The following is a 17,233-nucleotide window of genomic DNA, read 5'->3' on the forward strand; positions in this document are numbered from 1 at the left end:
GGCCTTTACCGCCCAGGCTGTCGCCTGGTGAGCTCTGTGAAGAGCAAATTCCGCCTTCTTGTCATCTGCCTTGAGGCAATCCATGGCATTGGTAGGCACAGTTGATTGCAAGGCTGCCACCGGACTATCTACAGTTGACGTTTGCAATGCCTCTTTGTGGTCTGCAGCCACATTATACAGTCACTTTTCTTTTTCCAGTTGGGGGAGGCCCCACCCCTGGATGGGCCCATTGACTCTGGACAACGTCCAGAAAGACTTTGGGGGATGGAATTACCTCGTTCTCAACAGTCGGCTCAGAAAAGAGCGTATGACCGGTATCCATTGTACTTGGGCCTGGGTCCATCCCCTCATCCTCTGAAAGAGCCATAAAGTCATCCTCCTCTCCAGAGGAGTCCCCGCTCCAAATGGAATGGGCTTGGAAGGGAAGGATCTGAGGTTCTAACCAGGATCCCTGTGCCATGGGTGGCAAGTGCTGGGCCTGGTACTGCTGAAAACTTGGAGGAGGTTGACTCCTTTGCTGCAGATCTGCAGCTATTCCCTGCATTATTGCCTGGGAAATAATCATTTGTAAATGGTCAGACAATTCTGACCCAATGTCTTCCCCTTGGCAGAACCCCGCCACAGTTGGGGTAAAGGTGGCCTCAGGTGCTGGCCTTCACCTCGAAAGAGGAATTTGGCCCTCTGTTCCTATGTCAGACAGGGTGGAAGCTGTAATAGAAAAAGCCTCATTTCTCTCCACTGATTCTCTATGAATAGGAGAAAGCAGCTCTCTAGCACCATCTGGTGACCAGGTGCGGTAGTGAATAGGCTGCAAGAGGCTTGTACCTTTACAAATTCCCAATGGTCATTCTTCTGATGGGCGGGGGATGACAGGTCCTCCTGAATGAGGGCTTCCCACGCTCTGGCTCTTTGCCGCCTTTTCGGCTTTGGTCAGCTCCCGTTCAATGGCCCTTTAGCGCCTCTGGGTGTCTTTTTCGGCTGCCCTGGAGCCTCTGGCGCTTGCAGTGGCTGCCTTATAGTTCCGGTCTTTTGCTCGTTTTCCAGCCAATCCTTGGCTGGAGAAGCTCTGACTGCAGCTTGGGGAAGCAATAGGTAAAGCCCTACTGTCCCCTTCCTGAGATTTTTGGCTGGTAGAAGGCACCAAAGTAGCCATTTTCCACCGTGTTGATGCAGATCCAACCTGCAATGGATGACAGCTGCTGTGGCTTGCCTGTGTGCTGATTGCGCTAGCCACTACCAGTATGTCCAGGCGAATCTGGACAGGGACTAAGTCCCCTCCGCTGTCTGTGTGGATAATGCCAGGGACCATGGCTTGTGTTTGAAGCTGATTCGAACAGAATCCCTTCTCCACTTGAGGCGGGAATGGCAGGGACCTCGGCTTTGCATTAGCCGGAGGGGCGGCTAACCAGCGGATCGGTTAGCTGACCTGATTGCTTCAGCAATTCCCGATCAATTTTCCTCCTTCTGCTCACGGTTTGGAGAGAATCCAGGAATCAATGTTGGTGAGCAGTTGTTTAGAACATCTCTTCTGGCTGAAGACCAAGCAGAACTGGGGAGGTTATCAGGCAAGGAGGCATCACCAAAAAATGATGACAGGCTCCGTCTCCAGGAAGAAGAGAGAGCAACACCCATTCCTGGATTCTCTCTCCCCAGAGCAATGGAGAATATACCCATTTTTACTTTTGTTTAAAACTCTTCACAGAAAAGTCATGAGCAGTAGCAATATTTTACTAATAGCTACATTTTAATAAAGCTTTATAAAATCAACTCACATGTCTAGTGCGATTCATAATCCTGCCAACAGTTTTGACGTTTTAAATTTCAGTCTCTCTATAATAATCTATTTAAATTAAGAGCATCTAAATATCTAAGATACTTTTAATTTATTTTGAATTATTTCATACTTTATAGTAAAAGGTTCAATATAAACAATAAAAATAAGAATATTAGATATTTGTAATGTAGCATAATAAAAATCGAGCAACTCAAAACACATTTGGTTTATTTCCATGCTTATAGCTACCAAATGTTTACGATAACTTGTTTTGCTTCACCCAGTTGACAACCAGTTCCATCCATTTAACAATCCTAAATCTACTTACGAAATAACCACAATGTTTTTTTTATTAGGAATAATTCCAGAAAACCTCAATGAAGACAATCACAGTTCACCAAGCTATATATTGACAGCTACAAGAACAAATTAGGCACAACATTGAGAAAAATTAAACTTTGGCAATGATACAAGATTGGGAGACCAAACTTAGAGTATATGTAGCAATGGCAGTATTCATTCAAATAGAAGCCTAACTATTGTAAATTCAAGCAGGAATGACTCCCTTATGTATGACACATTACTCAGGCAAATTCAGACAATTCGAATACAGTTTTTAGGAAAACAATAACCAAATCAACCAAAAACAGTAATGAAATTAAACAAATACAACTAATAACCTCCAATGTTTAGTGTGATCAGCAGTTGGGGAAATAAATGAAGGGAATGGGAAGTATCAAAAGTTTTCTTTCATATTTTTACTTATATTTCACTAGCGATTGTTTATATTCTACATTGCTTTCCTATCTTTATTATCTTCAGTATTGTGCAATTTCTATTTAAATAATATTTATGAAATAACAAAGTTTAAACAGCTAATTTCAGGTTAGAAAAAACTCACAAAATATTTATTAAAATTCAGATCTATTTTTGGTGATATATTAAGCTTTAACTTTTTCTCCCCAAAGATAGCATGTTTCAAGTTGATATATAACCATATCTTTTTACTTTTACTGTATGACCTCAGAAGATCATTGTCTTAAATCAATAAAATACTGCCAATTCTTAGAACTTTGTTCTAAAGTTATACTTAAAAGAGATTCCTTAAAAACAGTTGTTCAGGATATATTTTATCATAATGTACATTTCTGCCTGTATCTGTATGAGGGGATACAATTACCAAAAACATTCATTTCAAAAATCAGCATGCAGAGCGTGCTCATATTAAAATAGTTTTTAAAAAAGATTCCATTACTGGAATAAGAAAAAGGAGATTTGAATATCATTTTTACATTACATTTCCAAAGATTAATTTCAACCACATAATGCTTATAAAACTGTAATCAAATATATAAATATGCTGTAGCAAATCCCTTATTTTTTCACAAGGATATCCTTGATCACCAATAATTTACCATATGGATTCTGTGATTTACTTATAAAATTAATACTCACTGTAACACTGGTAACTCTGAAGTAATCATTTTGTTGCACACTATGGCCTGCTAATGTAACCAAAAAGGTATCTTGTAGAGGTATCTATTTGTCAATGTCTTCGTAATTGTTTTCAAATCCAACCTATAAATAAAACAAAAATTAATTAAACACAGTTCTGAATTTAAAGATAAGATCCAAAACAACCAAAAATTTTAAAAATCAGGAGGAGAAAGGTTTCTCAATCAGAATGACTTGGTGTTTGGAGTATTCAAAATCAAAAAGAAGCATTCAAGTCAATTTAAATTACAATCCAGTCAAACAATGTAATTATAATTTATAGTCATGTGAAAAAGACACCCTCTTTGAATTCTATGGTTTTACATATCAGGACATAGTAAAAATCATCTATCTGGTCCTTAGCAGTTCTTAAAAGTAGGTACTTGCAACCTCAGATGAACAACACATGACATATTGCACCATGTCATCATTTATTTTACAAAAAGAAAGACAAAATGGAGAAACCATGTGTGAAAAACTAAGTACACCCTTACTGCTTCCATAGGTATGAAGAGATTAAGTAGCAGTCAGGTACTGATAATCAAGTTCAACTGATCATCAGCAAGTGTGACTACCGCTATAAAAGTCGAAGTTTTGATGTTTGCTGGTCTCCAGCATTGAGGTGTGTGTTAACACAATACCAAAGGGTAAAGACATCAGCAATGATTTTGGAGAAGCAATCACTGCTGACCAACAATCTGGAAAGGGTTATAGGCCAATTTAAAGCACATTATTCTACAGTGAGGAAGGTTATTCATAAGTGGAAAACATTCAAGACAGTTACCAATCTTTCCAGAAGTGTACATCCCAGCAAATTCACCCCAAACTCAAACCATGCAATGCTCAAAGAAATTCCATAACATCCAAGAGCTACTTCTCAGACTCTACAAGCCTCAGAGTTAGAATGCTATATGTCAAAGTTCATGACAGTAAATCAGAAAAAGACTAAACGAGTATGGTTTGTTTGGAAGAGTTGCCAGGAGAAATCCTCATCTCTCTAAAAGGAACATGGCAGCACGGTTTAATTTGCAAGGTTGCAACTGAACAAATCACAAGATTTCTGGAACACTGTCCTTTGGACCAATGAGACCAAAGTGGAGAAGTTTGACCATAATGCACAGTGCTATGTTTGATGAAAACCAAGTACAGCATATCAGCACAAACATCTGATATCAACTGTCAAGCATGGTGGTAATAGAGTGATGATTTGGGCTTGTTTTGCAGCCACAGGACCTGGGCATCTTGCAGTCATTGAGTCAACCATGAACTCCTCTGTATACCAAGGTATTCTAGAGTCAAATGTGACACCATCTGTCCGACAGCTAAAGCTTGGTCAACAATGGCTCATGCATCAGAACAATGATGCCAAGCACACCACCAAAACTACAACACAATAGCTGAAAATGAAAAGAATAGAGGAGTTGCACTGGCCCAGTCAATATCCAGGAAGCTGTGCAAATGCCCACAAACCTCAACAAACCGAATCAATGTTGTAAAGAAGAATGGGCTAAAATTCCCCTACAACGATGTGAAAAAATGATGAAGTCATACAGAAAAGGGGCGTTGGTCCTACCTGATACGCTCCTTCTCAGGGTTCGTGGAAAATCATCCACGAATGGGTAATACTCTGCTTCTCTGCTTGGAGACCGAGTCGATCTTTCTTGGCCATGCCTCCTCCCCAGTTCGATGAGAGCGTAGCAATGATGAGGCTCAGAAAAACCTGCAAAAACAGAAGCCCCACCCAGACTATGGACAAGATGGTCACCAGGGTGGGGCTGGATGATCTTCCCCAAGCACTGAGAAGGAGTATATCAGGTATGATCAATGCCCTTTCTCCATTGTGTCGGGGAAGATAATCCAGGAATGGGATATACCAAAGCCGGTCAGTAATACGGGAGGGCAGCAGTCTGGTCCTAAGTCCCGCACTGCGTGAGCCCACTCAAGGATCCACCTGCTTCAAGGCAGACCCAGCCAAATGGGAAAGACTAAACAGGTCTACAAACCTCCCTGACAAAGCACCGTGCGAGCCCGCTCAAGGACTCACCTGGCCAAGGCTGACACAGCCAAAAGGAGAAGACCAAACAGCTTGACAAACCTCCATGACAAAGTACCACGTGTCCCGCACCACTGGTGTGGTCACGCGGCCAGTGACAAAGCCAAAAACCAGAAGCTGCGGAAGGACCTGAAGTCCAGGGGCGAGGCTTGTCCAGCTGACTCCAACAGTCCACAGTCGATGGGCCGACAGTGGCACTACAAGGTATACCTGTAAGGAAAAAGCTGTTCCACCCAAGGGAAGAAGATCCCGGTAGGACTGGTGGGACAGAGCAGATTGCAGCCAAAGGTTGGCTGAATGGAACTCCAGAAGCCGCAACGAAAATGTTCGCAGGCTGTATCCAGCGCCAGACCAAGCCAGCAATATGCTGATGAAAGGCCGGGAACTCCCCCCTGAACGGATGCATAGCCCTCACAAGGAGGATTCAGCAAAGGAAAAAAAGTGGGGGGAAGGTGGAGAGTGTCCACCAAGGGCAATAGCCCTAAAGCCAACTGGCGTACTTAACTGAAAGCTCTTGTGCGTTACTGTCGTGGTTGGTAGACCTTTTCTGTCCTGAGGATCTTGGCCTCACCTGCCGTTGAATTGTTATCATGGTGGAGCCCACGGCCACCGAAAGCGCCCTCCTTTCCAGCGCTAGGCAGACTGGAGCCTCACTGGCATGGTCTGCTACTCCGAACTAAGTCTGGGTAGAGGCCGTGTGACACCAAGGGCCCCATTGCGGGTATGGACTCACACCGTTGGCAAGTTTAAGGGGTGCGGAAGATATGCCGGGAAGGATGATTCTGTTCCTGGGCCAGCAGTGGCCAAGGCCCTGTGGCGACTGGGCGGAGAGAGGACAGAAACGACCACACGGTAGGGAGTTGGATAGGACCCGTGTATATGGGTTTTGGGAACAAGAGAGCCGAATCAGACCCATCTATGAGTCCCACTCTGACTGAAGGAATGTGTCCATGTCAGGAATGCCAAGAAAGTTTCCTTTAACTGTGCCTAGGTGTCCTAGAGTGAGGGAGAATTAAGCCCTTCAAACGTTTCATAGGTAATAGCCTGAGGAATTAATGTTAGAGGACACCTATAGGCCAGGCATAGCTTCCTTGTGGAAGGAGACGTCCACTCTGGGTGACGGCTGCATATAAGAGACCGGGATCCTCCCGGAATCAGGTTCATTAATCCAGAATTGATAACTGCAATTGCAGCCTAAAGGAAACAGAATGTCCCATTTAATCTTAGGAAGGTCTGCTGCCTTATGCCCCCGGAGTTCAGGTGCGATGAAGGACAGGCGCAGCAGGTTAAATGCACTGCCAGGCAGGTACAGCGCCCTTCTGGAGGGAGAGCGTTCTTAGACCATCCCTGACGTCCCTTACAAGGTACACATATTGGGCTTGCACTATACCAACCCCCATCGCAATCCTCAAAAATCCCTGCCCGAGGCTGCCTTCTTGATACCCTCCTGGGCTGGAGTCTGAAGCACTCTCAGCGATGACAAGGGTTCTGAGTGCTGTTGGGGTTTTATGCCCACAGAAGCCTGTGACCTAAGGTGGACAGGGAATAGTAGACTGAACCTGTCAGCAATTACTGTCCCTTTTAAGGGGACTGAATTGAAGGAGCAGCTGTTGGATAAGCGCAAATGGCTCCAAGACTGCCCAAAGTCAATTGGAATGCTGCCCAAAGTTGCATGCCAGTAAGGACTGTTATAACTGGCCGATTATTTGATGAGGCGCCGCCTATGTAATGGTTAAAAAAGGGTGCCAATTTTGCCACCGTTTTCGGAGAGGGTAATCTATCCTGCCTGCGATCCCCCATTGCGGTTCCCATGGCGCTAAGCGTCATGGCCGCACTACAGCTGTGAAATCCAGCCAACTGGCTCCTGATGCGCTTGCCCTGGTGCTGGACTCGTATGCCTCTTAGCCCTCTGATATAAGGCAGACTGGCCCCAACTCAATGGAATGCTCCCGCAGGGCGCTGGCGCTGCTCTTGGGGAAGCTAGGCATACCAGATTGAAAGGGACTTTCCTTCTGCAGCTGCAATGGTGCTGGTGGTGCCCTTGAGGAAACTAGGCAGACTGGCTCAGAAGGAGCTCTCCTGCTGCGGGTGCCCTGGCATTGGGCGTGGTCATTGAATTTAAAGGCAGACCATTTGGAGAGAGTGTCTCAAATGAGCTCTCCTGCCGTTGCTGTAATAATGCTGGACGCAGCCTTTGATGGGGATCCATCCCCTTTAAGAGACAGACTGGCTTTAAGGAGCTCTCTTACCACGCCTGTTGGTGCGGTAAACACAGCCTTTGAAGTTGCTATGCAGGCTGGCTCAAAGGGCACTAGCATAGACAATGAAGGTAATGGGCAGACTGCCTGAAAGGGAGCTCACCTGCCGCGGCTGGAATGGCACGTTATCGCATCACTTTTGTGAATCGCCAGGAAAGTAGCTGCCCTCTCAAATGAGCCCTACTGTCGCTCCTGTGATGCCACTCGGCCACCCCCATTACCTGTATAGATGGGCAGACTGGCTCATGTGAGTACTCTTGCCGTAGCCACCCTGGCGCTAAGCGTCGACGCCACTGAAGTTTGCGGATGAGGCAGACTGGCTCGAATAGAGCACTCCTGCCACAGCTGTGATAGCGCTGGGCGCGCCCCTGCTCACAAAACTGAAAGAAAGGCCCTCCATTGTGGCTGTATGGAGCCGAATGCTGTTGCTGCTTCTTTCAGTGGAAACAGGCTGCCTGGCTCTCAAAGACCACTCCTGCAGCAGTGATAATGGCACCAAATTCCTCAGCTGCTATCCACTGCGATTCAGGCAGACTGGCTCTTCATAAGCACTCCTGCCGCAGCTCTTGAATGCGCCACCACACTTGCCGCTGTCGGTGTGCCTGGATGATACCAGGCAGGGACTGAGTCCCTCTTTGCATTCTCAGAGTCATGCCAGGGGCAGCCCACCGAAGGCCATGCCCCCTCTGCTGAGTGCAGGATCGGCAGGGACCTTGGCTGATAATCAAGCCGGCAGGGAGGGTTACCGGCTGACCAGTAACCTTCAATATTGCTTCCAGCGATCTTCGAGCCTTGCTCGGTAAGAATATTTCTGTTGTTTTAATTGTAGTAACTAAGCCTCATTTTTCTCAGTCTCACTTGTTGGAAGACCGAGTCAAACTGGGGAGGACCCAGGCAGAGAGGAGGCATGGCCAAGAAAGATTGACTCAGTCTCCAAGCAGAGAAGCAGAGTATTACCCATTCCTGGATGATCTTCCCCGACACAATGGAAAACTATTATGTTAAGTTATTGCTGCTAAAGGGGGTTGTACAAGCAATTGAATCATTAGGTGTACTTAGTTTTTCACACATGGCTTCTCCATTTTGTCTTTCTTTTTGTAAAATAAATGACGACATGGTGCAGTATGTCATGTGTTGTTCATCTGAGGTTGTATTTACCTACTTTTAAGAACTGGCTAAGGACCAGATGATTATATCCTGATACATAAAACCATAGAACTCAAAGAGGATGTACTTTCTCTTTCACATGACATCAGTATAATATATCTTAGACATTATTTCATGTGCAACTATTTAATTCATTTATTATTCCCCAGCTGTCTATTCAGTTACAGCAATGAAGATGGCTAAGTTATTTAAATGTGGAAACTAACACCACCACCACCCGCTAAAGAAATAAGTTAAAAGCTATGCAAACATTAATAATTAAAAGCATGACAAAGGAAATGAGTAATGCTTGTTCTCCTAAAGGGAAAAAAACACAACTGGAGTCAAACACAACTCCAAAGAGAATGCCCTAGTCAGTTTTGGAGTAGTATATATGTATATGTGAAGAGAGTGCAGAAGCCAGGTGAGTCACAGAACACCTAAAATTGTGTATGTCGCTGCATTCTGGATCCGTTGCAGTTTCTGGATGATCTTCAAAAGCAGACCCATGTAAACATTTTGGGTTTTGCGGCCCAGTGGCGGATGGTTTCACGAGAGAAGCAGGCAAGCACACATGTACACACAGCTCCATTTGTGCAAGTTTGTGGGCAGGCACACCCACCTCTCGCACAAATAGAGCATACACACGTTCAGCTGCTGCTTGCTCAAGTGGGGATGGTGTGTGCACATGCTCAGCCACCACTTCCAAACTGCTCAAGGACCAATAGTGGGCCACGGCCTGGGGCTTGGAGTCCCCTGGACTAAGGCATGCGTGACTGTGACTAAGGCCACCCAGTTCAAGGATAACCCTATCACCAGCTCTTTAAGCAGGAGCCATAAGTCCAAATGGGCCCCCAAATTGCACACCAGATTTGTAGAAAAGAATTTTACCCAACCAGAGTAAGAGGTGTCAACTCTCCTGACAACCAGGGGGAGGGCAATCACTCTGTCTTGCTAGGGTTAACTCACGACTGGTTTCTCTCCATCCAGGCCCTTACAGCCTTCAGGCACTGATTATTTCCTTATGTCTGATCTTTAGGATATAGAATAGGACCGGAAGCATAATATACACATAGAAAGAAACTATTTTTTAAAAAAAGAACAACAAAACATTTTGAGAAAAAATCTAGGAGGAATAGCAAAAATCCACTCAGTAATAATCAAATACGCTTGGTATATACAGAATGATAATTACTGATGGGAACTAATGAGGGAAGAGAATGGAATGATGTATCTGCAATTCTGAAAAAGGAACACTCAACACTATAATATGCATAAAATAATTCTAAACTTCATATCATTGAAACAAATGTAAATCAATTGCACTCCCCAGAACAGTGGGGTTAGAGACAGAGAAAGGATGGATTTGCTTGCTTGACGTCTTTTCTTCTCCTTGTCTAGCAGAAACATCTCTCTTGCAGCAGGATAACTAAACTTTTGCCCAACTTTTCTGCTTTCCATCTCATAGGTTGTCCTAGGATTCTCCAGCCTCAACCAAGCTTTGTCAGTCCATATATCATAGTGACACTTGCAATGCCCACTAGACCCTTGGGAAGAGGAGGTTGTACCTGGAAGGAAGCACTGTTCGATGTGAGATCTCAAGAAATGACTGCATGGTATAACCAAGTAAGTCCTGAAGAGCTGGGCCAAATTATACATATTCCAGCCTAACTGTGGCCTAGCAACCTCATCCTACAAAGTATTTTTTATGGGCTGCAGAAATTGCTTTAAAGGTGTAATTTACAGCCCACTGGCTCTAAATTTGAGATCTCTGTTACATCTAACTGCAGGTGTCATAACTAATGTCTGCCTTATTGGAAATGAACAAAGAATGTCAGTCCCCTCATCCTCCAAACATAACATAACCAGAACTTTTTAAATTGTGGATAATATAATTCAAAATATACTTTTTTTTTAAAAAAAAAGCATCAACAGAATATGCAAGCTGAATGAAGATAAAATGGATTTTTAATTATTAATAAAATATTCAAAAACTAGGTATATGTATAATTATTATCTGACCTTCCAATTACAACCCATATACCATACATAGGGTTTGGGAACTTCTATATTTAAATGAACAATTCTGCTAATCTACAATTTATCAGAAACCAATGCTATCACACTGAAATTATAGTAATTTCTTTTGTTTGCAGTATGAATTCTACTTGGAACTAACCATCTATTTTATAGCTTCTATATTTCTCTTTTCTTCATCAGGCATATTAGTGTGCATTAACAGCCAGATCATATATATACAACATTGCTTGTGACCTACTAGAAAGTTGCTATAGCAACCACTGCTTTCAGCAATACATGTTATGCATTTTAAGTACCATCAGAGTGAGTATAACATGCCTGTCATTAACCAGCATAGCTTATAATAGCTCAAAATGAAATATTCACCAAAAGGAAGTATAGTTTGCAGGTAGTAAAACCTAACTTAGTATCTAACTTAAATTATCTTAAGAATATCTAACCTAGAATCAAAAATAAAACAATTTATAGAATATAAAAGCCACTTGTGATTGAATATCAACTAGTAGTGAAATTAGAAACTGCAGGTAAACAGCTTGAATTTGAACTCTTAAAGGAAAATAACTACAATGGTAGTGTACTACAAATAATAGTAAATTGCAATTTAATACTTATTGACAAATATGAATAAGTTCATGCAAGGTCATATTCATATACAACAGTAAATACACACACGGAAGAATTAGCCTCTACAAATTGTTAAGCTTACATGCTCACTCTTCCCATGTGACCAACAAACAGAATAATACTGGGCATTTGGGCATTCTAGCAGATTCCAGGCTTTCTTAATAAAACTCTAGTTTATTAAACTACAAGAACGACCTAATATTTGTAGTTGGCTATACGTAGTAATATTTTTGCTAACCATGAGAAAGGAGATGGAAGAAGCTGTGCTCAAGCTTGACATCTCACTTAGAACCATTTCTATATATAATCATAAATAATAATTTAAAAATATAAACATATTAATTAGTACTATAATAGGAGTTGGGAGTGGCATTTTACTGCCACAATTACATTTAAAAACTGTCAAATTGTTGCCATTTGACAACTGCTCAAAATGAATCTTGAGCCCTCTCTCTAGCTCCAAGAAAACTGATGCACCTAATCTTTTCATGTCTAAGGAAGAACAATGAAGATCCTTAATACTCTGAGTTTGGTTGCTTTCTTACAGATGTTTCATTACCCAGACTAGATAACATCATCTGTTGGGGAATGGAGTTTGCTCTCAATTTATATTATAGTACAGAGGTGTCAAACTCGCAGCATCACGTGACTTATCAGGACTTTTTTTCCCTTTCACTAAACTGGGCGTGGGCGTGGCCAGCATGTGAAGCAGGCCGTGAGTTTAACAGCCCTGTTATAGTGGTTTGCCCTGTCAGTGTCAATAGCAGTGGTGTTTGGGCCACTTATTGTTTAGCTTGTTTGGCAGTTCCTTGATTGGGGTATTGTTTACTTCTTGATTGTTGGTCTGATGTTAATCTTGTATTATTCTATGCCCATAAGAATGTTGATTGCTGGTGGGGAGGTGTATTGGTCTTTGTGTTCTCTTTTTGGTTTGTTGATTGTCTGTTTTGCACAATATGTAGATGTTTATGTCTATGTGATTACTGATGGCCAATTTGTCAGAATGCCAGGCTTTTTGGAATTCTCTAGTGTTTTGGGAGTTGATTTGGTCTAGGATGCTCACAGCTTCCCAGTTGAAAGTATGGTTAATCTGTCCATATGTTGTGAAAGTTTTCATCATGTTTTCTGACAGCTAGTTGGTGCTCATTAATGCATTCCCAAGGCTTCAGGCATTTGGGCCTTCCAGTGAAGAAAAGGTGAAGAAAAGGTTCTTCAACTTTTAGTACTGTCCCAATATGGACATGGTGCACAATTAGGGGTCTTTATCAGGCCCAAAGAACCAAGAACAACATCTGGAGTGGCATCTGAGTAATTTGTTGTTTGCATACAAAAGAATCTTACAAAACTAAAGCAATTATCTGCATGACTATAGTTATTTCTTGCAAACTGCGGGGGGTGGGGCTGGGGGGGGTGTTCCCATCTTATTTTTTTCCTGTCTACCAGACATTCCAAACTGTGCTGTCTCTTAGCCCTCTGGGAAAGAATTCTTTCCTTTTGCCACTCCACCAAGTTCTCTTGGTTTCACAACTTTTGCTAGAAGAGCAGATGGCAGTCTTGGTTAGGAGGGCCTTTGCACAGCTTCAGGTATTGCACCAGTTGTATTCATTCCTGACCTGGGAGGCTTTGCTCAGTCATCATTTATTTATTTATTTATTTATTTTATTCGGCTTATATGCCGCCCTATCTCACAATGGACTCAGGGCGGCTCACAACAATAAAACACAAGCCACAATATAAAATAAAGACTAAAATCTAAAAAAATTTAAAATTAACCCTTAAAAGCAATTAAAACCCCATCATCAGTCCAAATCAAGGGATTTGAAAAGCCAAGTTTTTAATTCCTGGCGGAAGGTGCGAAGGTCAGGAGCCTCATGACCTCTCATTTGGATTATTGCAATGCTGTGGTGGATTGTAGTCTAGAGGCTTCCCAGAGGGCAAAGAGGCAGAGAAGTTTGGAAAGTCTAGTAGGCAGGATGAGAGTTAAGGTGGCCTCTGCCTAGCAGTTGGTAAGATTATATCTATAATTACGCAAATACTGGCTTTAGTCTGGCTAGAAGAATAATGAAGAAACTACACAGGAATAACTCCATGAGTTACTCCTTGGAGTTTGCCATCAATCTTTCCAGTAAGGAAGAAAAGTTTAAGAATGGCAACGGATCTGCAGGAAGCATTCCCCCCCCCCCGTTTCAGACTACATTCCACCACAAACATGGGGCTGCCCCTGAAAAGCACTTGAAAGCTTTAACTTGTGCAAAATGTCTGGGGCCTCAAGTATACAAAGGGCCCCATTTTCTGCTCATATTGACACTTAGGAGGGCATTAGAATGAATAATGGAGTGAAACAAGGTTGCACCTTGGTCCCTACATTATTTAACATCTATCTTCGTGATCTGGAGATGGAACTACTTCAGGTTGAGGGCCATTGTCTAACACTGGGTAAAAGGAATATTTGTGCTTTGTTATATGCAGATGAAGCTGTTCTTCTTTCATTTATTAGATTGGGCCTGAAATACCTTCTTGAGGCACTAGCTAAGTATTGCTGAGAAAATCAATTATCCAGAGTCCTAAACTATGTTCCAAATTCTGTTAGTCTGTTGGAAACTGGGTAACGCCCTTTGATAACAAAAGTTTGGTTAAGCACTATAAAGTTTTTGTTACAGATGTTTTTTAAAACAAGGAAGGAAATCCCAAATGAATCCTTTGTCGATATGTGGTTCAAACAAGTAATTCAAACGATTAATCAAATTTGCACTGATCGAAATTATTTATTCTCTAGGGATATGACATTAGCAATTCATTGTATCAAAGATAAATCAGTACAGGAGTTAATAGCTAAAATCAAATTGTCATGTTCATCTGCAACATTTCAAAATAGAAATGTTCAACTCCCTAAATATCTCAATAGCTTATATTTTAGTAAATATAGACTAGCCTTTTCAAAAGTCAGACTAAATAAGTTTTGATCGAATATGCTATATAGTAGATTTTTAAAAATTCCCATCTCTCAAAGATTAGTCTCTATAATGGTACTAATCCTGAAACGGATCCTATTTTATTGCACTGTGAATTTTGTAAGAGTCTTCAGCAGGAAGTTATCTGACCTATTTTAAAATCTAAACCAGCATATAAAAATTTTACTTGCACATGAAAATCCTAAGATTACAGTGGCAACAGCCAGATTTTTAACTATAGCTATAAAAACAAGGCTTTAATAACAAATCAATGAGCTGGGGCTTTTAAATCAATTATGTAATATTTATTAAATATTTACTTGTTAAACTGCTTTATCCAGTGTCAAGTTATATTACGTTAGTAACTTGCTCTTACACCTTCTGAATATAAATAAAATTGATATAATTTTTCTTAGCTGCCATATATATTTATTTTTGTACTACATTGTAATGTTTTGTTTTTATAACTGTCATGAGCAAATATATAAATTAAATAAATGTAAAATATTTATTTCATATATATAGTATTGTATTTAATATTTAAATATTGTACACATGTATAAAAATGAAATTATATCCAAATAATTTAGTAATATCAACTGATCAGAAGGGAAAGAAAATAATATTGAGAAAGCATCAAGGGGTTTTTTTTTTGCATTTACTAGACATTATTTTGTCTAATGGATAAGTGGGTTTTGAAGCTACTAAATTGAATTTACAGATATTTTAATTACAATTAACCTTTTTTAAAAATGTGCCTTTAATTCTAGGCCAGCCTTTTTGCAAATTAACTTATCATGTGCCATCAAGTCAGTGTGGACTCTGAGCAACAACACACATAGATTTTCTCCATAGAAATCTGTCCCTAACCTGCTCTTTCATCAATATTCCCATCACCACTGTAATTAAATCCATCCACTCTGCTGATGGTCTTCTTCTTTTTCCTTCCACCTTTTCCAGCATCAAGAGTATATTCCAACAGAGTTTGGTCTTTGCATAATGTGTCCAAAGTAGGATTATCTGAGCCTCACCATTTTGGCCTTAAGTTGGATCTGTTGATTCATTCAATGCTGTAAAACACGGTGAAGCAGTATATAAGTATAAGTGCTATCGCTATTGCTATTTACTGGTTGTCCATCATATTCTCCAACATCAAGTTCGTTGCAAAAACCCTTATTTATATAGGAGGCATTTTGAGATGATTTGATACTTTGACAAAATGAATTAATTCTCCCCAGACAAAAAGAGAGACCACAAAAAACACAGGAATAATGAATGATGTTAAAAATAACAATTGATATATGTTAATTTTGAGGCTGGGAAGGAGGTGGAGTATGGTTGGAGATTTGAGCAGTTTACTTCCCCTGCAATTTTTACACATGCATTGCTGGAAAAATCATCATATGCAGTACAATATGTTTCACATATGAAATACTTCAGCATGAAGTATGAATTAGTTTGCTACAAACTACTAGTAGCTTTGTAAGAGGGATGACAAGTTATGAAAAAAAAATCTGAAGAAAATGTAAAAAGTACAATGTTAATATACAATAGCCAAGGTTTTAAAACAATGAGTAAGCTTTAAACGTGGGCTAGAATCCTACACTTGGAGAGAAATAAAAGAATAACTTAATATAGCTCTGTATTGTAATTATCTTTATCAAATGAGTCAACTCTACAGTGCAATGAGTAACCTAGAAAAGCATGCTATGTTATTGCTCCTGATTCATGTTTGCCTGTATCACACATAATACTCAGGTACCTTGGAATAGATTAGAGACTATAGTTTTAAAAAGATGTTTACATCCATATTATTTATTCAGCAGCCAATGACAATGATTATCTCAGAATGAATAATTAAAGATGGAGAATTAAAATTAAATAGCAAAACTAAAAACACAAAATATTAGAAATACTACTGTAAAATCACAATGAAACAAAGACTGGTTTAAAATAAAATAACTTCTATTCATTTTTATCAATTATTCTTCAAGGTTTTCCAGTAGGCTAGCAAAATGAATCTGTTTAACACCTTACAAACTACTCTAGGAAAAAGGTGCATAGATGCATTAGTGCTGTGCACATTTTGAAAATGATTTGGAGTAAGACTCTTTAGACTTCACACAAGCATAGCATTTCTGCTTATTAAAGCATGAAACCTTTTTTCAGGTTTCAATATAAGCCTGAAAAATGATGTTGCTTTATTCTACTGAAAACTCAAAATAAATGTGTGTTATTGTTTCTCTTAAAGCAATGGAATCTTCCTATGAGACATCAAACACTTGTTCCAAATAATTGTCAAAGCATACACGTTCTATTATGGACTGGAGGGAAGGGATCATAATCTGATGAGTCAGAGATGAATTAATTATAGAAGTAGCCAAAAACATTGTTGTCTATATATAGTAATCTCTCATAAAACAGGCACTGTAATGAATGCTCTCTTCATAATTTCTGTTTAACATATAGCCTAAATTAGGAAGTATGGGCTACCTTTATGTAATTTGTGTTCTTCTGCTCCTATTTTCTTTTAACCAGAAATTTCTATTGCAGCCTTGTTACCATAAATACAAGTACAGGATAACATCACAAAAATTACATGACAATGATCATGTAATATTCCTCTGACAAATGTGCAGGCAACTTCTTTTTAAACTTTCTTGCTTAAGAGACCGCCAGAGAAAGTAATGTACAAGAAAGACATATGTTACAATTAATTTAGCTCTCATTTGCTGTGGATTATCGCCTTAATGACAAACCATGAAAAGTGGAAAACCAACTCTCCCTATACAGCTATTCAGCTGCAATATAACTGCTGAAGCAACACTCTTCTTTTTCCTTGCTAAGGCATCTCTGAAAACATGAAATTCTTATCTCTGATTCAGAATATTAT

The 17,233-nt window shown here is 40.5% G+C and overlaps 1 protein-coding gene across 17 annotated transcripts in view; it reads right to left on the reverse strand.

Moving 5' to 3' along the window:
• STAG1 (STAG1 cohesin complex component) overlaps positions 1-17,233 on the reverse strand; it is a 192,791-nt gene that overhangs the window by 138,518 nt on the left and 37,040 nt on the right. For all 17 annotated transcript variants that reach the window (XM_060682836.2, XM_087872159.1, XM_087872154.1 and 14 more), the window contains one exon: positions 3,230-3,352. In XM_060682836.2, the coding sequence (XP_060538819.1) occupies positions 3,230-3,258 (29 nt within the window). In that variant the 5' untranslated portion in view covers positions 3,259-3,352. The remainder of the gene's footprint in view (positions 1-3,229; positions 3,353-17,233) is intronic.

Source organism: Pantherophis guttatus, chromosome 6 (genome assembly GCF_059756535.1).
Source record: "Pantherophis guttatus breed Tessera chromosome 6, ASM5975653v1, whole genome shotgun sequence".
Lineage (NCBI taxonomy): Eukaryota > Metazoa > Chordata > Lepidosauria > Squamata > Colubridae > Pantherophis > Pantherophis guttatus.